General features: G+C 47.4%; 2 protein-coding genes across 5 annotated transcripts in view; both read right to left on the bottom strand.

Annotated features, from left to right (window-relative positions):
- Positions 1–14,252, bottom strand: part of SLC36A4 (solute carrier family 36 member 4) — a 474,855-nt gene extending 460,603 nt beyond the window's left edge. For 3 of the 4 annotated variants that reach the window (XM_073612996.1, XM_073612992.1, XM_073612995.1), the window contains exons 1-2: positions 14,094–14,252; positions 10,622–10,723 (exon numbers count right to left, since the gene is read on the bottom strand). In XM_073612996.1, the coding sequence (XP_073469097.1) occupies positions 10,622–10,723; positions 14,094–14,136 (145 nt within the window). In that variant the 5' untranslated portion in view covers positions 14,137–14,252. The remainder of the gene's footprint in view (positions 1–10,621; positions 10,724–14,093) is intronic. The other variant, XM_073612994.1, reaches the window with a different exon arrangement.
- A 6,277-nt stretch (positions 14,253–20,529) lies between these two features.
- LOC141126535 (uncharacterized) lies at positions 20,530–21,954 on the bottom strand. The gene is made up of 3 exons (XM_073612468.1): positions 21,609–21,954; positions 20,897–21,031; positions 20,530–20,809 (listed from the first exon to the last, which is right to left on the bottom strand). The coding sequence occupies exons 1-3, from the start codon at positions 21,952–21,954 to the stop codon at positions 20,646–20,648; spliced, it is 645 nt and encodes a 214-aa protein (XP_073468569.1). The 3' UTR covers positions 20,530–20,645.
- Positions 21,955–24,298: the final 2,344 nt, after the last annotated feature.

Below are 24,298 nucleotides of genomic sequence, written 5' to 3' on the forward strand. Positions count from 1 at the left end.
ACTGGCGTAAAAACTGAGGTATCCCTGCAAGGGGGAGGGATTATATAGGGGGTTGAACTTCCTGATAGGGTGTGCCAGTGTCCAATCACCAGTGATACCTATATAACCCATCAGTAATTACTGTGGCTCTGTGTCCCGTGATGTTCGAGAAAGAAATCCTTGTTGCTTCTCGTTTCCTACATCACACAGTGGGAGGAACAACATCAGTTATCCTCACTGTGTCCCAGGAAGCGGATGCCGCTGGTCGCATCCTTACCTGGCACCCAGTTCAGATAGGAGAGCCCGGTAAAGGTGGTGAACCCCCTTCCGCCACCTGTACAAGTAATCCAGCAGCTCTATAGTCCCTTGGATCACTTTTACATTGTAGGGAATCATCTGCTAAAAAGAAATTATACCAGGATCATGGTTGTAGCCCCAACCATCATCCTGGGATAACCACTTCAACCTTTTTAAATGGCCCAAGAACAGGAAGTGGTTAAATGGACTAGCAGATTTACATTGACATTTTGAAATGTAGGTCCTGTAAGATCACTGTAATGAAAAAATGCAGTAATACACGGCCTTACCTTGCTCTGCACATGCTCAGTTGCGCTGCATTTTTACGGACTGCCAAGTTTGTATAGGTCGATCTGCTGACAACCTTAAAACAAAATTAAACCCTCCTATCCTTTACAGAGAAGGAAGCTGCTTCTGTTTGATCTACAACTGCAATGGTGCTGTACATGTGATCAGTTATGACACCATTTGATGGTTTGACAGTTTAGTTGGAGACACAAGCAGATGTAACAGTTAGCTATCCCAGCATTCCAGGAAAGTAAACTGTTTTTTTTTTAAACCATTAAATCAATTGGTTTAGTTCCGCTTTATGGATTTACTGCTGTTCAGGGGCTCTGGGCTTTAGCAAGAAGAAACAGGAGCAGTGCGGGAGGCAATTTACAGCACACACTAATGGTAGCAGCATAATTATTAATGTGGAACGTATGTTCCTTGCTAAAGAACATTATTTTTTTTATTAAGTTGTTGTTATGGGTAAAATTCCGGTTCAACTATAAAATTTAAACTGAACTCTTGAAAACTGAACTGAATGCTTTGCATTTGCTGAATGAATGCAAACCATTCTCTGATTGGATGGGGTGAAGAGACAGGCCAGTAACATCTCCACTCCACCTCAATCCAATCCAACCTTGTCCAATCAGAGAATGCTTTGCATTCATTTAGAAAATGCAAATCAGTCTCTAAAAGATGACTGTGCTCAGTAGTGATGTCTACAGAGAATTTCAGCTGCAATAGGCATTAGCCAAGTATAGTGTATACATAGTTACACTGTTCCAAGCTGGATCAATGTGAGTATATATAATACAATATATTGTCAAAAGTATTGGGACGCATGCCTTTACACGCACATGAACTTTAATGGCATCCCAGTCTAATGCTGGCCATACACTATACGAAAAATTGGCAAAATTCGGTCATTTAGACCGTTCGTTTTTTCGGCCAGTTAATGGGCACAAAAAAATCGATAATCGTTTGGAAGTTTTTTAGCCGAAAAAACGAAGGACAAGTTTGGAAATTTTCTGCCGAACGAACGATAAATTGAAAGGTTAATGTGTTTCCCGTCTGAACTGTCTGCACTAGGTATATGTAAAAAAAAAAACGAACAAAAAATTTCTTTATTTATGTCCACTGAACGATTTATCGGTCATTACATGATGGCACCATCGTTTGCGCTCACGGCCGAATGTTTGTTTTTCAAAAATTTTGTATAGTGTATGCCCAGCATTAGTCCGTAGGGTTCAATATTGAGTTGGCCCTCCCTTTGCAGCTATAACAGCTTCAACTCTTCTGGGAAGGCTGTCCACAAGGTTTAGGAGTGTGTCTATGGGAATGTTTGATCATTCTTCCAGAAGCGCGTTTGTGAGGTCAGGCATGATGTTGGACGAGAAGTCCTGGCTCACAGGCTCCACTCTAATTTATCCCAAAGATGTTCTATCAGGTTGAGGTCAGGACTCTGTGCAGCCCAGTCAAGTTCCTCCACCCCAAACTCGCTCATTTATGTCTTTATGGACCTTGCTTTGTGCACTGGTGTGCAGTCATGTTAGAACAGGAAGGGGCCATCCCCAAACTGTTCCCACAAAGTTGGGAATATGAAATTGTCCAAAATGTCTTGGTATGCTGACGCCTTAAGAGTTCCCTTCACTGGAACTAGGGGGCCAAGCCCAACCCCTGAAAAAAAAAAAAAAAACCCACACCATAATCCCCCCCTCCACCAAATGATATGGACCAGTGCACAAAGCAAGGTCCATAAAGACATGGATGAGCCAGTTTGGGGTGGAGGAACTTGATTGGCCCGACCTCAATTGATGTATTAGAGTGGAGACTGAGAAGCAGGCCTTCTCGTCCAACATCAGTGCCTGACCTCACAAATGTGCTTCTGGAAGAATGGTCAAACATTCCCATAGACACACTCCTAAACCTTATGGACAGCCTTCCGAGAAGAGTTGAAGCTGTTATAGCTGCAAAGGGTGGGCCAACTCAATATTGAACCCTACAGACTAAGACTTGGATGCCATTAAAGTTCATGTGCGTGTAAAGGCAGGCGTCCCAATACTTTTGATAATATAGTGTATATCCATACCTGAATTCATGTTTAATAATAGAGGGCGCCGCCTCTTGTGTGTACACATATGAAGATTAAGTAACTTCCGTATTGTGGCTTCTGAGTCAGCCACCAACGTGTGGAAAGATCATCCCAATTGTGGACGGTTGGTTTGTGCTCCGTGTTGTTTACACCACAGAGATTACAACCAGTTCTCACTCCCCATTAGTACTAATACTCCACTCATCATCAATAAAACTAAAGCCCTTCTAACTAATTAATAAACTTGTGTTTGTGTAGTCAGCCACTTAGAAACAATTGGAATTTGCCTATTGTGCATAAGATTCAAAAACGGCTGCTTTAGCAAATATAATAAAAGGTGATATTGTCATTTATGCAGATCAGTGTTAAATGCACAGACATGGGGGGACCTGCTGGACCCGCTGGATTGATTTACTAAAACAGGTGTGCAAAATCTGGTTTCTATGCAGAGCTGCACCAATCAGCTATCAGGTTTTTTTGTGAAAGCTTAACTTTCCTGGCGGTAATCCCGAGTGTGGCTCGGGGTTCAATTTCAGTACCATTAGCGGTAACCCCGAGCCACGCTTGGGATCGCATCTCAGGATCCCGGTCCAGGTTACTTACCTTGTCCCCAGGATCCTGAGATGTCCCCTGTGGGCTCTGTCCTCCGCCCGATGCCTCTGTGTTCCGGGCTCCGTTCCCTGCGAGCGTCGCAACACATGGGGGCGGAGCCCAGCGGCAAATTCAAAAAGTACAAAATTCATAACACATACAGTATTACTTTATCAAATCACCTCCCTTTTGTCCCTAATGCTTTGGCCCATGCCCTGCATGCAGTTTTATATGATATATACTGTTCTTTCTGCCTGGAAACTGGAGATTGTCCATAGCAACCAAAAAGTGTCCCTTTACGTCAAAAGTGGCTTTAGACCAGCTAGAAAACAGCAATAGTAAATTCGAATCACTTGCAGAATTGAGTGAGTGAATTGTGGGGAAATTCATATTATTATTTATAATTAATGTATTTATCAGCGTATAACATGCACTTTTTTTTCCCTGAAAATAGGAGGCAAATCATGGGAGTGCGTTATACGCCGATAGTGTACCTAGAAGGGGAATTCACCGAGCCGTCATCTCCCGTTTACTCAGCTCTCACGTCACACACACACAGTCCCTCTTCCGTCACCGGCCAGTGTTCTGTCTATCAGAGGAGCTGGTCCAATGCCGATGGCGGAAGTGGGACTGTGTGTGTGACTGCCGACTGAGAGCCAAGGAAACATGAGATGACGGCTCTGTGATTTCCTGCACTGCACTGATGAGAAATGGTGAGGCTGTAGATGGGCATTAATCAGGCAGCTGCATTGATGGGAGATGGGCTGCAGATGGGCACAGATCAGGCTTCATTGAGGCTGCAGATCAGGCTTCATTGAGGCTGCAGATGGGCACAGATCAGGCTTCATTAAAGTTGCAGATGGGCACAGATCAGGCTGCATTGAGGCTGCAGATGGGCACTGATCAGGCTTCATTGAGGCTGCAGATGGGCACAGATCAGGCTTCATTGAGGCTGCAGATGGGCACAGATCAGGCTTCATTGAGGCTGCAGATGGGCACAGATCAGGCTTCATTGAAGTTGCAGATGGGCACAGATCAGGCTGCAGTGAGGCTGCAGATGGGCACAGATCAGGCTTCATTGAAGTTGCAGATGGGCACAGATCAGGCTGCATTGAGGCTGCAGATGGGCACAGATCAGGCTGCATTGAAGCTGCAGATGGGCACAGATCAGGCTGCATTGAGGCTGCAGATGGGCACAGATCAGGCTGCATTGAGGCTGCAGATGGGCACAGATCAGGCTGCATTGAGGCTGCAGATGGGCACAGATCAGGCTGCATTGAGGCTGCAGATGGGCACAGATCAGGCTGCATTGAGGCTGCAGATGGGCACAGATCAGGCTGCATTGAGGCTGCAGATGGGCACTGATCAGGCTGCATTGAGGCTGCAGATGGGCACTGATCAGGCTGCATTGAGGCTGCAGATGGGCACTGACCATTATTTTGCTTCAAAGTGGTGCTGATCACATGCACTCTTCCAAAAAGAAAAAAAAAAAAAAAAAACTCTAGCAATACACACCAAACTGAGCACATGCAGAGTGCCCCCAAGGCTCTGTACTATCAGCAGATGGATTGGGGACAGTAAAAGAAGATCAGGATCAAACAGCCTTTTTACACAATGCAGAGGATTAATCCCCCTGGGTTGCACAGCGAGTATAACAAACACGCTTTACCGCAATGATTCTCAACCCTGTCCTCAAGTATCCCCAACAGGTCATGTTTGCAGGTTTTCCTTTATCTTGCACAGGTGCTTTAAATCAGAGTCAATGGTTTGGTATTTTGGACAGCTATTTAAGAGAAATTCCCAAAACATGGCCTGTTGGGGATACTTGAGGAGCGGGTTGAGAACCACTGCTATACTGCATATAGAGACTGATTTTACTCTTGTGGGTTTAGTAACACTTTAACACTGGCGGGGGTGATTCAAATATCAGCTTTTATTTATTCATGTAAAACCTTTATACCAAAAAGGAAAAAAAAAATGTTTTCTGTAGCTGCTTAAAAAGTGCGAGCTGGAGTTTGGCTTCAATTTTTTTAGTGTATCAAAATCTGCTAATACATTTAAACAGTCCCCTCCCACCCCCAGACTGACAATGCTGCTGCCTGCTGTGTCTCCTGTGCTCCTTCAGCCAGAGTTGCACCTCATTAATACAGGTGTGTCACTTGCCAGATCACCAGAAGCAATGGGACTCAGGCGTGTTCGGGATCTTAGTCCCACAACCCACGTACCCGACCCTGCCAGGAAGCGATAAAAATGCACTGATTACTGTATAAATGACACTGGCAGGGAAGGGGTTAACACTAGGGGGCGATCAAGGGGTTAACTGTGTTCCCTGTGTGTTTTTCTAACTGTGGGGGGAGGGGACTGACTAGAGGAAATGACAGATCGCGGTTCCTAGCTATTAGGAACTCACAATGTCTCTCTTCACAGAACAGAACAGGGATTTGTGTGTTTACACACACGTCCCTGTTCTGCCTCTCGTGCCCGCAATCGCTCGAGGCCGGCGGTCATCGCAACCGTTGGCCACGAGCATCGGCACCCCCCGCAGTGCAGCTGGCGCGCGCCTGCTATCCCGCTTAAAGGAGCCGACGTATAGCCATGACAGCTCGCGGGATTGTGCCGACCTGACGCAGTATAATGACGGTTAAAGAGGAACTGCAGTCTGGTCACATAATTTGTAATAAAAACATATTTGCCATTCTGAAGCTTCCCTCCAACCACTTTACATATTATTTTATATATACTGTGATTTTATACTTGTCAAATATGCTGCAGAAATCTCCCTCCACTGAGTCTGGCTGCAGTCATTTTAACTGTGGGCAGCTGAAGCTGCTGCCTGTTTACTTCCTTGATTTACACAGACACACACCTTCAGCTCTGCAGCTCTCACTGGCCCTCTTATGACTCACCCCACCTCCCGGCAAACTCTCACAGTGAGAGAGAGCTGTTCATGATGTCATAAGCCTAGGCTAATGACCAGACAAGAAACAGGAAGTGGGCTGTATAAGGTATTTACTGGCAGAAAAAAAGTTTTTCTACCCAAAGTTAAAACAAGAAGGGCAGAAGATTTAAAAGATGGAAAGTTGAAAAAAAAATGACTGAAGGTTCACTTTAAGCTGCAATATTTTACATTTTTGGTTTTTAAGGCCCCCGTTATCCGGAAGGTTTCCCACCACTGGTTTAGATGTTAGAAGTAAAGGAGAACCCGATCTCAGCTTACAGGGGACTCTGCCCTCCTCATACCACCGCACTGATTGGCCCAGGTCTATCACATGGACCCAGTCACATGCTCCTCCATACTCAGAAGTGCAAGGCATAGTCTTCAGTTCTGCTGCTGAGGGGCACCAAAGGTAAGGCAAGTACATGCTAGAATTATACACAGGACAGGTTTACTATAAAAGTTAAATGCTTCTTTGTACTTACACTTACCATATACCCTCCTCCGAGATTTTCACTATATAGACTTGCTGATGGGCACAAAAATGTACGTAAATGCCCACCGCACACACAAAGTGTACATGGACCCTGAGGGTGTTGCCTGCGCTTCCCGAGTAAAAGCATGCCAGAGGCAGTACAGAAAGAGACATTATTGTCCAACCATTTGCACATTTCAATTATTAACTTTAACCCCCTAGGCACCAACTGCACACAAATGCGAGGCGTCTCGGTGGTCTCGGTGACCAGGTCTTACCGCAAAGGAGCCACATATTTGCACACATTAGTGCCGATAGAGCTCTCAGCACAGTGACACGGCGGCTCAAGAAAAGCTCCCGATCACTAATTACGATCAGGAGATTTCCAATCACGTGACTGCCAATCATGACAGTCACATGGTCAAGCCCCGCCCTGCCACCCCGAATGCCAAACCCCTTAAAAAGGCCAGGGGGGGGGGGGAGCTGGCGCCAAGAGGCGAAAATGACACCCCAATTTCATTGCATTTTTGAGGTTCACCCATGCTGTGTTCTGTTATACTGTGTGAATGAACAAACAATACCTGACAGGTTTGCTATCCCTTTTCCTACTTTACTCTACTCTACTCTACTCTATCTCTGTAACTATATCTTACCCTAAGGGACACCCAGCTCTACCAGTCAGGGAACTGAAGCCGTCGTAGCGGTCCCCGGGGCAGAGGGACCATACAGAATTCTGGATTCCCATAGATGGTGTAATCAAGAGGGGGACCTGATCCTGACCAAGCTGGATGGGAGCTTGAAAAAAAGTTGACCCACAGGAAGATGCAAGCCGTCTATCCTCCCTCCCTGCACAGGGAGTTCTTTAAGGCGGAGTTCCACCCAATAGGGGAAGCTTCACTTGTTCACACCCTCCGCTGCCAAATTTGGCACTTGGGGGGGGTGGGCACCTGTTTTTGACAGATACCCGCTCCTGCTTCTGGGTAAGTCCGCCAAGGCGATCTATGAGCATGTCCAGTCCCTCCTACTTCCTGAGTAAAGGGGGGGGGGGGTCTACCTTCTGGGGCACAGACAGGTCCAAAAAGACAGTGGGACCATTCACAAAGCGCAGCATGACTCGGGCATGCACAGTAGGAAACCGGATGTGAGGCCTTAAAGGTGGTTGTACACCCTGTACAACCACGTTCACCTACAGGTAAGCCTAGATTAACCACTTCAGATCCGGGCCATTGCCAAATGACGGCAACAGCGCGGATCTACATTGCCGGGACTACGTCTATTGACGTCGTCCCGTGCACGAGCAGCCTGCGCACCCCCTGCAGGGCACTCGCGGCGCGCTCGGTGATCAGCGAGTCAGAGACTCGCCTGATCACAGATCAGAGTAAGGGGGTCGGTCCCGACCCCTTACCACATGATCAGCTGTCAGCCACTGACAGCTTGATCATGTGATGTAAACAGAGCCGGTAATCGGCTATTTTTCCTCCTCGCGTAGACAGCGTGAGAAGGAAAAAAAACCTGATCACTGGCGGCAGTGATCGGGACATCAGTCCCGATCACGGCGATCTTCTGTGACAGCAATAGGCAGCAGTGCCGCCTACCAGTGCCCACCAGCGTCACCCATCAGTGCCCACAGTGCCATCAATCAGTGCCACCCATCAGTGCCACCCCATCAGCACCCACATCAGTGCCACCTATCAGCACACCCATCAGTGTCACCTACCAGTGCCCATAAGTGCCCATCAGTACCCGCTGATCACTGCCCATCAGTGCCACCCATCAGTGCCCCCCATCAGTGGTACCTATCCGTGCCACCCATCAGTGGTGCCTATCCGTGCCACCCATCAGCGCCCATGAGTGGCCATCAGTGCCGCTTTATCTGTGCCCATCAGTGCCGCCTTATCTGTGCCCATCAGTGCCGCCTTATCTGTGCCCATCAGTGGGCCGCCTTAACTGTGCCCATCAGTGCCGCCCTTAACTGTGCCTATCAGTGCCGCCTTAACTGTGCCTATCAGTGCCGCCTTAATTGTGCCTATCAGTGCCGCCTTAACTGTGCCTATCAGTGCCGCCTTAACTGTGCCTATCCGTGCCCATCAGTGCAGCCTATCAGTGCCAACCAGTGCAGCCTCATCAGCGCATATCAATGAAGGAGAAAAATTACCTGTTTGCAAAATTTTATAACAAACTATTAAACATGATTTTTTTTTTCAAAAATTTCCATCTTTTTTTGTTTGTTTAGCAAAAAATAAAAACCCCAGCTTTGGTTAAATACCACCAAAAGAAAGCTCTATTTGTGGGAAAAAAAATATAAAAATTTCATTTGGGTACAGTGTTGTATGACCGCGCAATTGTCATTCAAAGTGCGTCAGCGCTGGGCAGGAGGGGGGTTTAGGTGCCCAGTAAGCAAGTGGTTAAGGCTTACCTGTAGGTGCTGGAAATATCTCCTAAACCGTTCCCCGTACGATGTATTCGGCGCATGCTCACTTTAGAAAGGGCACCCTGTGCCGTTTCTAGTGGGGGTCATGCCGTGACTGGCGGCTCCCATGCGCTGGAGAGACGTCACGCGACTCCGGCCAGTCACAGAGCTGGAGTTCGCGGCCCCGGAAGGAAGAGGGGCAAAGATGGACGCTTCCAGCCAGCGGGGACATCGGGCACATCGCAGGCTTTGGTTTTAGGTAAGTGACACATAATAGCCCATAATAGCCCATTATGCTTTACCTTTGCAGGGAAACAAAGAGGAAGTAAAACCCACCAGGGTTTACTTCCTCTTTAAGGCTTCACTGCTAGTTTTCCTTAGTGAGAGAGAGGTAAGTGTCCTTATATTCCCCTGCACGATTTCTCTTACACCACACGTCCCTGTCAAAAAAGGGACGACTACAAATCACTGGCCATGCACATGGTGAATGAGGCTAGACTTTGAATTCAAATATAAATTGGCGCTCCACACATACCAAAGGTCAAAGAATGGTTTGCGAGACTATCCAAAATAAAGGAAATGGAAGAACTGATTCATATTTCCCAAGAAAGAATGCATCAATTCTCAACCATATGGGCATGCTGGACCCACTTTACAACTACCGAACGTTATCGTCATTATGTTCCCTAGAGGCGGTTGGTGACCACCAATACTCTGCTCAGGTTACTCCTTGGAGAGCGGGGGGGGGGGGAGCAGGTCCACTTGTAGGTGTCAAAGGCCCCATAGCATCACCTAATCACCCTCTCTTTTCTTTATTCCTTATACCCCTAGATTTCCCCTTTTTTCTTGTGTGTCCCCTCCCCTTTTTTTTATCTCCCTCTTCTTCTCTCTTCCCCCTTTTCCTCTCCTCACCCCCCTTTCCCTTTAATTGTCGCTTACATGACCTTCGACCCAAGCTACTGTAACTTCCATGTGCCCCTCAATCCACACATAAGGATACGCTGTTCTCAATGCTCCGACCTGGAACAAATCCTCATGCCACCTCCTCTCCCTGGTCGAATGACTGACATTGTGGGGGGGGGGGGGGGGGGGGGGTTGAAAAAGCGATCCTCCACCTTGCCTACACCATAACGTGACTATCTGGTCTATTCCTGGTTACTATATTCCATGTTGTAATTATACAATGTATCCTACATTTGTTCACCTGTATCCTAATTGATCAACGTTTTCATCTGACATCTGTTGTGATTTGTAAGCACGCTCTTTCTTACTTCTAATAAAAACTTTGTATCCTTATATTAAAGGTCGGCAGCTACTGGAGGGGAGACTGGAGCTCCTCTTTAAAGTCACATTTCCCTCCAGTGAGGGAAGCACAAATAGTGATGGACTAGGCCAGTGATAGTGGCACACCAGATGTTTTGGAACTACATTTCCCATGATGCTTAACTACACTGCAAAGTGCATGAGCATCATGGGAAATGTAGTTCCAAAACATCTGGGGTGCCAAGGTTCACCATCACTGGACTAGGCTGAGGGACCACAATTTAAAGTCTTTCCTCTTGAGTTGCCTACCTCCGGGGGTGGGGACAGGCTCTCTCCTTTGCTGTCCTGGATGGACGAAGCTCACAGTGTGCAGTGAGATCAGAGTTGGCCATTTCCGTCCAGGAGAGGAACCTGTACAGTACAACACAGAGACTGAAGGGAAGGGCGGAGCTGAGAATTAAGGTTTGTACATCTTTCCACGTTGAGTTTTAGGTCACGGCATTAGACATTACGAAGAATCCCCACAAGGATGATTTCGGCAGACATGTTGTCTATCAATATAAGGGCCCCGAATCTCAACAGATCACATATAACCTGCATTTATTGAAAGTAACCATTTATAAAAGTGTCGAAGCAAGAAGGGAAGATATAGAAAATATTATAAAGGTGGTGTTAGTTGTGTTCCATGCAATACAACCGAGGCATACACAGGAAGAACCCACACGTGACACTAAAACCATTTATTACTGGATCAGGAGGAGAGCGAGGACCGGGGAGGAGAGCGAGGACCGGGGAGGAGAGCGAGGACCGGGGAGGAGAGAGAGGACCGGGGAGGAGAGAGAGGACCGGGGAGGAGAGAGAGGACCGGGGAGGAGAGCGAGGACCGGGGAGGAGAGCGAGGACCGGGGAGGAGAGCGAGGACCGGGGAGGAGAGCGAGGACCGGGGAGGAGAGAGAGGACCGGGGAGGAGAGAGAGGACCGGGGAGGAGAGAGAGGACCGGGGAGGAGAGAGAGGACCGGGGAGGAGAGAGAGGACCGGGGAGGAGAGAGAGGACCGGGGAGGAGAGAGAGGACCGGGGAGGAGAGAGAGGACCGGGGAGGAGAGAGAGGACCGGGGAGGAGAGAGAGGACCGGGGAGGAGAGAGAGGACCGGGGAGGAGAGCGAGGACCGGGGAGGAGAGCGAGGACCGGGGAGGAGAGCGAGGACCGGGGAGGAGAGCGAGGACCGGGGAGGAGAGCGAGGACCGGGGAGGAGAGAGAGGACCGGGGAGGAGAGAGAGGACCGGGGAGGAGAGAGAGGACCGGGGAGGAGAGAGAGGACCGGGGAGGAGAGCGAGGACCGGGGAGGAGAGCGAGGGGTTACCAGGAGAGGGTGGAGGGACCGGCAGGGCACAGAGAGGAATCAGCGGGAAGGTAACAGAGGTGGAGATAGATTATATATATATATAATGTATGGACAGTTCTGGGATGGCTGGAGCAAGACTGAACAGGAACAGCAGGGCAGAAGTATGTGGAAGCAGGAGCAAACACTAATGCCGCGTACACACGAGCGGACTTTACGGCAGACTTTCAACGGACTTTCCGATGGACTTTCCGAATGAACAGACTTGCCTACACACGATCAACCAAAGTCCGAGGGATTTGTACGTGATGACGTACGACTGGACTAAAACAAGGAAGTTCATAGCCAGTAACCAATAGCTGCCCTAGCGTCGGTTTTTGTCAGTCGGACTAGCGAACAGACGAGCGGATTTTTCGACTGGACTCAAGTCCGTGAGAAAGATTTGAAACATGTTTTATTTCTAGGTCCTAGTTGAACTTTTGGGGAAAAAAAAGTCCGCTGGAGCCCACACACGATCCAATTGTCCGACGGACTCCGGTCCGCTGGACCAAGTCTGCCGGGCAGTCCGGTCGTGTGTACGAGGTATTAGTGATAACAGTGAGAATGGAGGATGACATAACAATGACAGAGACAGAAGATGAAGTGACGGGAGCAGTGCGCAATGACAGCTGACAGGGGCAATAGATGGAAGTGATGGGAGCAGGGAGCAATGACAGCTGACAGGGACGGTAGATGAAGTGATGGGAGCAGTGAGCAATGACAGCTGACAGGGACAGTAGATGAAGTGATGGGAGCAGTGTGAAGTGACAGCTGACAGGGATGGTAGATGAAGCGATGGGAGCAGTGAGCAATGACAGCTGACAGGGACGGTAGATGAAGTGATGGGAGCAGTGAGCAATGACAGCTGACAGGGACGGTAGATGAAGTGATGGGAGCAGTGAGCAATGACAGCTGACAGGGACGGTAGATGAAGTGATAAAGTGAACAATGACAGGTGACAGTAGATGGAAGTGAAGAGTAACAGGTGACAGACAGCACAGACCATACTGTAGACTGACACATGAAACTCACGATAGTGAAGAGTGACAGATGACAGTAAAATGATAGAAACAAAAGCAGTCAGGGACAGGCAGAGAAGTGACCGATAATGGCCGAAGGGGACATTGGGTGTAATGACAGATGATATAAATAATAGCTAGCAGTGACAGCTGACAGTCATAGTAACCAGTTGTAATAAATGAGAGATATGTGGAATACTGAGCAGTAAACGGTTACAGATGACAGGCATCACATAACGGGGACAGCGATAGCTGCAGCCTCTGTGTAAACTGAGGACAGCAACAGTGATAAATGAGAATGTAGTGACAAATGACAGATAGCAGGGAACCTACTGTACAATGACAGATGAGACAAATGATAGTGACAGATGACAGGTAGAGAGATAAATGACAAGGAATGGAGGAGTCTGGGTTATGTGGATGATAGAAAGCAGAGAGAGATGGCAGACAGTAGAGGGACATTATACAGATAACAGTGACAGATGACAGACACAGTAATGAGTTCTAATAAACGAAGTGGACCGAGGTGAGAGATGAGAACGACACCAAGTGACCAATCAATTAGTGTACAGTAGACAGCGACAGATGACAGAGACGGCATCAACAATAACCAATGGTACTGGATCGGTATGGTAATGTATAATGACAGATGACAGCGATAACAGTGTACAGTGACAGATGACAGCAGGAAGTATAGGAAAGAACAAACAGGGAGGAAACACAGGGACGGAATGGGAAACAACAACCGGCCGCAAAAGAGCAGATGCAAAATGGGAAATGACAGATGATGCCAAGGGGAAATGACAAATGACAGCAAAGGCAAGTGTGGTTTGAGAAATGATAAATGGCAACCGTGGAAAACAAAACAGGTGCGGTATGGCCAATGACAGATGACAGCAGGGAGCACAGCCCAGTGTGGTGTGGATAATGACAGATGACAGCAGTTTGCAAGATCAGGTGCTGTGGGGACAATGACAGATGACAGCGGGGATCAGGTGCAGTGTGGGAAATCAGAGGAAAGATGGGTGAAAAATGACAACATAAAGCAGAGACAGGTAAAGTAGGGAAGATGACAGCTGAGAGAGAAGAGAGAAGACAGGGATGGAGGAATGATATATAACTGCAGGAAGGAAAGAGAATTGTGCTGTAAATAATGACAGTTGACAGTAGAGAGAGGTGCAGTGTAGAGATGACAGATGACGGGGAGAGGTAAATGAATGTCCTATGAAGCATACGGTGACAGCTGACAGTGCCCACACACAGAGATATGACGAGGAGCCAGGAGGGGGCGCTGTCCCGCCGGGCCTGTGATGTCTCAGTGGCGGGCAATGAGCGCGGTGACAGAGAACAGTACACGGGGCGGCCCCGGGTGTCTCCTTACCTCTGTCCTCCCCTCTATGTGAGTCCCCGCTGTGCGACCTCATCACTCCTCCGCCGGAAACACCGCCACATTCTCCGCTTAGCACTCCACATACGCCGGGTCCCCACCGCGCCTGCGCACATTCATCGCCACACCCACCTCCACGTGTAACCCCAAAACAACCCCGCCCACACTTTTCTTTTACCAAACCAAACAGACCGCTGGGAATGTGACCCCGCCCATCAATCTGTGTAGTTCAGCGATTTGTCCGCCCATCCGCTGTCCCCGCCTACAACTCCTGGCTGCTGCGCGAGAGGCTTCTGCCTGCACCTACCTCCTCTACCCACCTACCTGTATAACAAGGATCATCCACCTACCTGTATAACAAGGATCACCTACCTCCCCCACCACCCGCCTACTTGTATAACAAGGATCACCTACCTCCCCCACCACCCGCCTACTTGTATAACAAGGATCACCTACCTCCCCCACCCACCTACCTGTATAACATGGATCACCTACCTCCCCCACCACCCACCTACTTGTATAACAAGGATCACCTACCTCCCCCACCCACCTACCTGTATAACAACAAGGATCACCTACCTCCCCCACCCACCTACCTGTATAACAACAAGGATCACCTACCTCCCCCACCCACCTACCTGTATAACAACAAGGATCACCTACCTCCCCCACCCACCTACTTGTATAACAAGGATCACCTACCTCCCCCACCCACCTACCTGTATAACAAGGATCACCCACCTCCCCTACCCACCTACCTGTATAACAAGGATCACCTACCTCCCCCACCCACCTACCTGTATAACAAGGATCACCTACCTCCCCCACCCACCTACTTGTATAACAAGGATCACCTACCTCCCCCACCCACCTACCTGTATAACAAGAATCACCTACCTCCCCCACCCACCTATCTGTATAACAAGGATCACCCACCTCCCCCCGTATAACAAGGATCACCTACCTCTCCCATCCACATACCTGTATAAATGTAAAGTGTGGTCCCTCGCGCTACTACGTGAACAGTAACAAACTAACTAAATCTTGTGAAAATGCTGCTGGACCTAAAGTATACACAATGCACAAAACAGTATATAAATGAGGAAAGGTGATCCGCGCAAATTTCTAGGTGATAATAATTAAATAAAAATGGTGTGAGGTATTCAAATAATTAACTTGGTATTAACGTCCAATAAAATAGCGCAAACAAAGTGTCCAAACATGTGAAAGTGAAAAAACTCTTCCGAGAAATAATAACAGGTTCTTCTTAATAATGATCTTCACAAAAGCTCAATGCTCACAGAGCCCTTACCTCCATTAGGAGTATAGTTAGCCTTGAAGATATCCTGTAGTGCAGTGGTTCTCAACCTGTCTAGTGCCGTGACCCCTTGATAAAATTTCCCAAGTCGTGGGGACCCTTAACAGTAAAATTATTTTCGTTGGTCATGTTTGCTGGCACAGTGGCGGCGTTTGCTGGCACAGTGGCGACAATTGATGGGCACAGTGGCTGCGTTTGGCACAGTGGCAACAATTAAAGGGCACAGTGGCTGCTTTTAATGGCACAGGTGGCGACGTTTGCTGGCACAGTGGCGACAATTTATGGGCACAGTGGCTGTGTTTCATGGCACAGTGGCGACAATTGATGGGCACAGTGGCTGCGTTTGGCACAGTGGCAACAATTAAAAGGCACAGTGGCTGCGTTTAATGGCACAGGTGGCGACGTTTGCTGGCACAGTGGCGACAATTTATGGGCACAGTGGCTGTGTTTGATGGCACAGTGGTGACAATTGATGGGCACAGTGGCTGCATTTGGCACAGTGGCAACAATTAAAGGGAACAGTGGCTGCGTTTGATGGCACAGTGGCTGCGTTTGATGGCACAGTGGCTGCGTTTGATGGCACAGTGGCGATGTTTGCTGGCACAGTGGCGACAATTGATGGGCACAGTGGCTGCGCTTGGCACAGTGGCAACAATTAAAGGGCACATTGGCTGTGTTCGATGGCACAGTGGCAGCGTTTGCTGGCACAGTGGCGACAATTGTTGGGCACAGTGGCTGTGTTTGATGGCACAGTGGCAACAATTGTTGGGCACAGTGGATGTGTTTGATGGCACAGTGGCAGCGTTTGCTGGCACAGTGGCAACAATTGTTGGGCACAGTGGCTGTGTTTGATGGCACAGTGGCGACAATTGATGGGCACAGTGGCTGCACAGTGGCGACATTTGCTGGCACAGTGGCGACAACTGATGGGCACAGTGGCTGCATTTGGCACAGTGGCAACAATTAAAGGGCACAGTTCCTGCATTTGCTGGCACAGTGGCAGCGTTTGCTGGCACAGTGGCGACAATTGATGGGCACAGTGGCTGCACAGTGGCGATGTTTGCTGGCACAGTGGCGACAATTGTTGGGCACAGTGGCTGTGTTTGATGGCACAGTGGCGACAATTGATGGACACAGTGGCTGCATTTGGCACAGTGGCAACAATTAAAGGGCACAGTTCCTGCGTTTAATGGCACAGTGGCAGCGTTTGCTGGCACAGTGGCGACAATTAATGGACACAGTGGCTGCATTTGATGGCACAGTTGCGGCAATTTAATGGGGTTTTTTTTCTGATTTTTTCAGTTTGTTTGTGCCCCCACCACTAATTTATATATAAATGTCCCGGTTGGTTCCTCAAAAGTGGTTATTCCGTGCCAGTGCTAGATATACAAAGTGTATAGCACCCAAACATGTATCTAGCACTGCCACGGAATAACCAGTTTTGAGGAACCAACTGGGACGTTTATATATATATATATACACTGTATATATAAATGTTAAGTACCATAATAAAAAAAATGTTGCCTTATCAGCTTTTCCTGTGTGTCTGGCTTACCAGAAGTCACAGGTGTTTTTCTACTTCAGCAAGTGATGTTTCGTTGCCTCCCTCTTGGTACACTCGTCCGCAGCAAGCGGACTTCGGTGGGTGTAAAAAGATGCCCGTTTGCCGACTTCTAAGTCTAATAGGGCGTACACACGGTCGGACTTTATTCGGACATTCCGACAACAAAATCCTAGGATTTTTTCCGACGGATGTTGGCTCAAACTTGTTTTGCCTACACACGGTCGCACAAAGTTGTTGGAATTTCCGATCGCCAACCACGCGGTCACGTACACCACGTACGACGAGACTAGAAAAGGCCGGTTCAGAACCAAGCCTGGCACCCTTTGGGCTCCTTTTGCTAATCTTGTGTTAGTAAAAGTTTGGTGAGAGACGATTCGCGCTTTTTCAGACTCGTGGCTTTCAGATCGTTTTCTGCCGTTCAGTTTGTGCTTGTGGGTTTGTATCTGCTCTTCAGTGCGTGCAGCAAGTTCCGCGTGACTTTAGGTAGTCATTGTATTCTTGTTCGTTCGTTACTGTTTTTCAGGTCGCTCTTCACAGGCCTAGCTGTTCTTCAGTGCGTTCTGTTACTTCGTTCTGAGCAGCCGACCGTTTTCTAGCCATGTTTCGTATGCGTACTCCTCGTAGAGTTTGTGCTGTGCGGGGGCTTGGTGTTGGGGTCCTGACCTTGACACAAGTCCAGTCCATGAACAGGGTGGGGAGGAGTTCATGGACCAAGAATTGGTTGCTTCAGCGTGACCAGTTCTCTCATATGCCTTTGCTCCGTGAGATCCATGAGAATAATCCTGATGATTTCAGGAACTTTCTCAGGATGACGGACCCCGTGTTTCACCGTTTGTTGGCTTCGCTGACCCCCTATATCAGCAGGCAGGATACCTGCATGAGGCAAGCCATCACTCCGGAGCAGAGGTTGGTCGCTACCTTGCGGTATTTGGCCACAGGGAGAAGTCTGCAGGACTTGAAGTTCTCGACAGGCATCTCCCCCCAGGCTCTGGGGATCATCATCCCAGAGACCTGTTCTGCCATCATCCAGGTCCTACAGAAGGAGTATATGAAGGTAAGATTTTTATCCTTTTATATCACATTTGTATTGTATTGTATTGAATGTTTGATAATATATTGTATTTCTTTCCTCATTCCCTAATTACCATGATTGTAATATGCTGTGAATGTCCCCTTTGTCCTCATGCATGCTGGATTTTTATGTAATTATTATTTTATGTCCTTCATACATATTTGCCCTTCACTTACCTCCCCAGCATGGTGTCTCCTGCCCTATATTCACCTCATGTAGTCACTTAACAATGTATTTTATCTGCTCCATAGTAGTGCTTTACCCCAAACACCCCCTAAAATGTTTGGAAATGTTATTTTTTATTTAAATTCAGGCAGAGTGCCATAGGCTTTTTTTTGTGGTGTCCCCAAATCATTTATAGTAACCCTCCCTCCCCCAACTGCTAAGTCAGCTGATCCCAATTCTCTATCCTCAATCATCTGTCTGCTGACTTTGCCAAACCCATACACACTATACCCATCTCTTTACTGGTCAGATTTATGGATGAATTCCCCAAAGCATGTAGTGCAAGGGCCTGCCTGTATACTTTCCAATGGTACTGTTTAAAGTTTTTGTATCCTATTATTATCTTGATAGGTAATAGCAGAATGTCCAAATGTCCTCAAATGTGTACAGTGTGTATTTATATCTTTGTATTCAGACACTTCTTACCTGTCCAGTGGTCTGCCAATAGTGTAACTAAGGAGGGGCTGTTCCAAGTAATACCAATTATTTAGGCATTCATCTCTCAATGAAGTGAAGAGGGTTACCTGTCCAAGATTTCCACACACCCCCTATAATGTTAGAAATGGCCCATGAGAGGGGGGAGGGGTAATATGATAGGTGTACCTTATACTTTGGTGTTGTTAAATTCCCCTTAATAAATGCTATCTGGATGTTGCCCCATAATGTTTGTGTCTAATCCGCTTGCCATGTTTCAGAGTAAAAATAGTAATGTTTATTGTTTTTTCCTCAACAGTTTCCTTCCACGCCACAGGAATGGCAGACTGTGGCCTCCCACTTTGCCGAGCGGTGGGACTTTCCTAACTGCGGAGGGGCAATTGATGGGAAACACGTCCACATCGTCCCACCACCCAACTCAGGGTTGTACTATTATAATTACAAGGGGTTTAATAGTATAGTGATGTTGGCGGTGGTGTTGGCTAATTACGACTTCTTGTATGTGGACGTGGGGAAGAATGGCCGGATGTCCGATGGTGGAGTCATCGCCCAGACGGAGTTTTACAGGCGTCTCCAGAATGGCAGCTTGGACTTGCCAGCTCCAGAGGACAATGTGGAAGGACTCCCATTTGTGTTAGTTGCTGATGAAGCATTTACGCTGGGGGACCACCTGATGCGGCCATTCCCAATGAGGACCCTCACCCTGGAACAGAGGGTTTTTAATTACCGGCTGGCCATAGCCCGAAGAGTGGTGGAGAACACATTTGGAATCCTGGCCAGCCGGTTCCGCCTATTTCTGACACCTATCCATATGGCGGAGTATAAACTGAACCATATAATACTTGCGTGCTGTGTTCTCCATAACTTTTTACGGAAACAACTATGCTGGCTCAGTTGGGCCTGAGGCCGGAATCCTACATCAATCAAACCACACTGACGGCGCTTGAAAGTGGCCGTCCTGGCTTGCCCTCCCTGAGTGCCCGTGATGTCCGGTTACGCTACCTGGAGTTCTTTGCGGGTAGGGGGGCTATCAATATGCCAGACAATATGTGAAGCCTTTTTATAATTAAAAAAAAAAAAATTATTTGTGGACATTTACTGCTTGTGTTTGTTTTAGCTGACCCTGACAGAAATGTTTTAAGTGCAGAAAATGTCATGATTGGGTAACCTTATACAAAGCACTGTTGGCTGGTATTTCCTAAATGCAAAAACACATTTCACTACAAGTGCACTTGCAACTGCACTGAAACCGCACTTGTAGTGCAAAGAGGATTTGCCCTTAGGAAATAACCCCCATTTTTGCATAAAACAGCTATTACATCACCCCAAAAGTGTTGTATTGTAGTGTTGAGACAATAATCCACACATTCTTGAGTAAGCCACTTTTTTATACCTGCACAATCACATGTGCATTTACCAAAGGTTTTTAAAACAAACCAACATGTTTGTTGTATAACAATTTTTGCAGTAGTATTAGCAAAATTCGAAATGTCCATTTCAGATAAAACAGGCCTGTGTAAAACCAACAAGAAAGACAAAAAACGTGAACTTACAAAGTTCACATTAGGTAAAACCTGAAGGCTATATCAGACATCAGTATTTAGGAACTGGGTTTGATATAGCGTTCAGATGGGGGGAAATCACCCCTGGAAAAGCCAAATTTGGAAGATGCACACCAATTTACGAATGTCAACATGTGCTATCTGCCATCACGGGGGATCAAGGGACGTGTTTTGGGGGAGCAAGCCCTTCCTCAACGCTACTTTATAATTGAGGAAGGGGTTGCACCCCCAAAACGCATCCATTGATCCCCCGTGATGGCAGATAGCACATGTTGAAACACTGTGTGCATCCTCCAAATTTGGCTTTTCAAAACATTCCAAAAAAATTTAAAAGATTGGACCACAATACAAAAAGTGATTTTATGGGGTTTTAAATTCGCCCCAAAACATCAATGATGTTATTATTTTTTTTAATAACATCATTGCTTTTTTGCTGGATGTTTTGCAGTTCGGCATTACACCCCATGATCTCCCCGATCAGGATCTGGGCACTTTCTGATGTGAAACGTTCTCTATCCCTCACATCACGATCACCTAAAAAGAGAGAAAGAAAAAAAAAACAGGTCTCAAAAATCTGTCACCATCCATCTTTTACCTGAGCCTGTGGTCGCAGACACTCACCTGTAGTGGTGCCAATCTCCACCACATCTTCTTCTTCCTCCTGCTCAGCTTCGTTTGGGGGTATTTCACCTTCTTCCATAGGTGGGGGGTCTGTGGTCTCCTCGGATGAGGGGTGTCCTCCGAGTCTTTTCTCCCCTATGTAAAACAAAAATGGTATAATTAGCACACAGATATTTGATGGCAGAACTAGAAATAGGAAACATTGCTTGGAAGTGGGGTACAATTGTCTATTTTAGCCGAGTTCCAAGATGTATATTTTTTATTGCCCTTTGTCAAGCTGCAATACTTTACCTGTTTAGTACAAGCTTCACAGATGGAGACCCCCCTATAGTATACACTGGAGCACCTGTGTGGCCCCCTAATAAAAATGGTGTTCTTGTGTCCCACACTAGTGCTCCAGTGTCCAGATGTGAAAACAGCTGCTCAGTGTCCTCTCCTTACACACAATCTAGTTGGCATTTCATTCTAGTAACAAACCCATCTACACAAACAAATATTTGGCATCCAAGTAGGCCCAAAAAAAAATGTGGGAAAATGCATATGGCCTAAACAATGGTGTTTTAGAGGCCGAAAGAAAAATGTTTGATACGAACGAATAATGGGCCCATGAACATTAAAGTTGCCCTTTTAAACGTTACAATTAATAAAAGCATATGTAGCAGCACGAACGCAATAAAGACAAAAAGAATAGGAACACAGCACAACTACTTACTTTTTTGCAGCACTCTCCGGATCTTTCGGTACTGCTCTGGCTCTCTTAACTTCAGGTCCGACCACCGCTTCCTGAGCTGATCTTTCGATCTTCGGACCCCGAAATTCCTGTGAAGGCTTTTGATCACTTTCGCCATGATCTTGGCCTTTCTGATGTTGGGGTTGGGGTAAGGCCCATACTTCCCGTCATAGTCGGACTTCCTCATGATGTCGACCATCTCCAACATCTCCCCAAAGGACATATTTGTGGCCTTAAAACGTCTCCTTCTGGATCGGGACGTGTCCGGATCCGGGCTTTCCTCCTCCTCGTTGCTATAATTAGCACACACCTGCTCTAACTCCGCCATCATGCTCTTCACCCACTGCGCCGAACGAAAAGGGGCGGGGAATAGACTAGAAAGAACGTCAGGGGCGGGCGGAGTTACACGCATGCGCAGTGTGTATAAAGCGTAACACGCGTGCGTATTACGTACGATCTGTGAGCGGAGGAAGGAGCATTGGACGCACCGATCGTAAGAATGAAGGTAAGAGACAAACTTGTGCCTATACTGCTTCTAGATTGAGGCCTATATTGTAACAAGATTAGGAGAGTTTTGTCTGACATTAGGCTTTGTCTTGTGTTGTGTCTTGCAGTGAACATGCATATGCTACTCAAAGATAATGACTTCATGTCAGTATTCCTAGAGATGCTAAGGGAGCTGCCCTGTCTGTGGGAGATTAAACACCCCCATTTCAAGAACCAAGCAAAGAGGAAGGCAGCACTGGAGCAATTGTGTGAAATTGTGAAGCAGGTGACCCCACGGCAGACATCACCTATTTAAAGATATTAATTGGTTGCCTGAGGAGCACATATCTAAGGGAGCGCAAGAAAGCCCTGGATTCACAGAGATCCGGAGCAGCAGATGACATCTATGTCCCCAGGATGTTGTACTACGACAGGCTGCACTTTCTGGCAGGCCAGACTGAACCCAGGCCATCCCTCTCCAGTCTTCCTTCCACGCTTCCTTCCCCCCCAGCTGAGGCTTCTGACGCCCAACCTGGGCCTTCCAGGCCACATGTGGAGGAGCCCAGATTGAGCCAGGTATAGCACTCCTCTAAATATTTCTGCTTGTCCAATCAATGATGTTAACTAGATGTTAGTTGGGAGTACTAATTTAGGATTGGGATTGATGATGCAAAACATTACAACCATGTCCCTTTTTTCATACACAGGGAAGTCTCAGCCAGGAGGTGGCCGGGCCGAGCCGGCTGGCTGATCTGCAGGTCCCCCCCCCCTGAAAAGAGAAAGTGGCAGTAGGAGGAATGCCCTAGAGGAGGCTGCTATAGGATTCTTTTGGAGGGCTACAGAGGTCCTGGGAGCACCCCACACCATGGAGGAGAACATTGCTGCCTTCATTGCATATAAAATGCAGAGGATGGAGGAGGGCCAACAAGTCATGTGTGAGGCCCTCATATTGGAGGCTCTTGAGAAAGGTATGAGGGGCCAAATGACACCTCAGACACACCTTTGTGATGGTCCTCCTCCTCCTCCTGCAGGTCCTCCTCCTCCTCCTCCCTCTCCTCCAGGTCCCCCCAGTCCTCCTCCAGGTCCTCCCAGTCCTCCTCCTCCTCCAGGTCCTACTCCTCCTCCTGCCACATCTCCAACTGCACAGCCACAGCCCGGAAGGAAGCGTGGAAGGAAGACCAGACAGTGATTGCCCTGGGTTCAGTCTGGTCGGCCAAAAGATGCAGCCTCTTGTGGTACCACAGCCTGGGGACACAGATGTCATCTGCTGCTATCCGGATCTCTGCGAATTCTGGACCATACTGCCCTCCCTTACATATGGACTCCTCAGGCCACCAATTTTGATGTTGAAGAATTGATGTCTGCCGTGGGGGTTCCAGTCTTCGCTAATTTCTCCTGTTGATCCAGTGTTGCCTTCCTCTTTGTTTGGTTCTGAGCCCTTAATAAAGGATTTTTGTTTTGAATTATACTCTCCTATGTGTTTTACTTCAAAAAGGACAGTTGGTTTGTGAGGATTCAGGTACATTTCAAATATACAATGTGAAATGAACAAAGGACACCAACACCAAACAATCTCCTGGAGATTAAATAATACAAGATATCAATGGTGTTGGGGTAACTTGACACACAAAACACACACAAAAATATTCTGGAGTAAAAATAAAAATAACATTGAACAAAGATCAGCCTTGGAAAAAATCCAAACATTAAAGAAAAAAAAAGGCAGAAAATCCAAAAAAAAAAAAAATAATATAAAACTGTCAGATGTGACAACTAATAACAATATATTCAGGGAATCCCACTAAAAAAACACAAATAAAACTTTGTGAGAAGTGTGTGTGAATATGAGCAGCAAAACTACTTAATTCTTGTCACATTATAAAGAAGAAGAGAGTGCGCTGTATTAAACCATTTTTAACATTGCAGCGTGACGAAAGTGCTGTATCCATTGCGAACGCTAAGTTTACCAGAATGAGCTGTCCCGTCTCGGAATTTCTTCTGAGCATGCATGGCACTTTGTGCGTCGGAACAGGCCACACACGGTCGGAATTGACGCGATCAGATTTTGTTGTCGGAAAATTTTATCTCCTGCTGTCCAACTTTGTGTGTCGGAAAATCCAATGGAAAATGTCCGATGGAGCCCACACACGGTCGGAATTTCCGACAACACGCTCCGATTGGACATT

The sequence above is a fragment of the Aquarana catesbeiana genome, linkage group LG02 (assembly GCF_042186555.1).
Source record: "Aquarana catesbeiana isolate 2022-GZ linkage group LG02, ASM4218655v1, whole genome shotgun sequence".
Taxonomy (NCBI): Eukaryota; Metazoa; Chordata; class Amphibia; order Anura; family Ranidae; genus Aquarana; species Aquarana catesbeiana.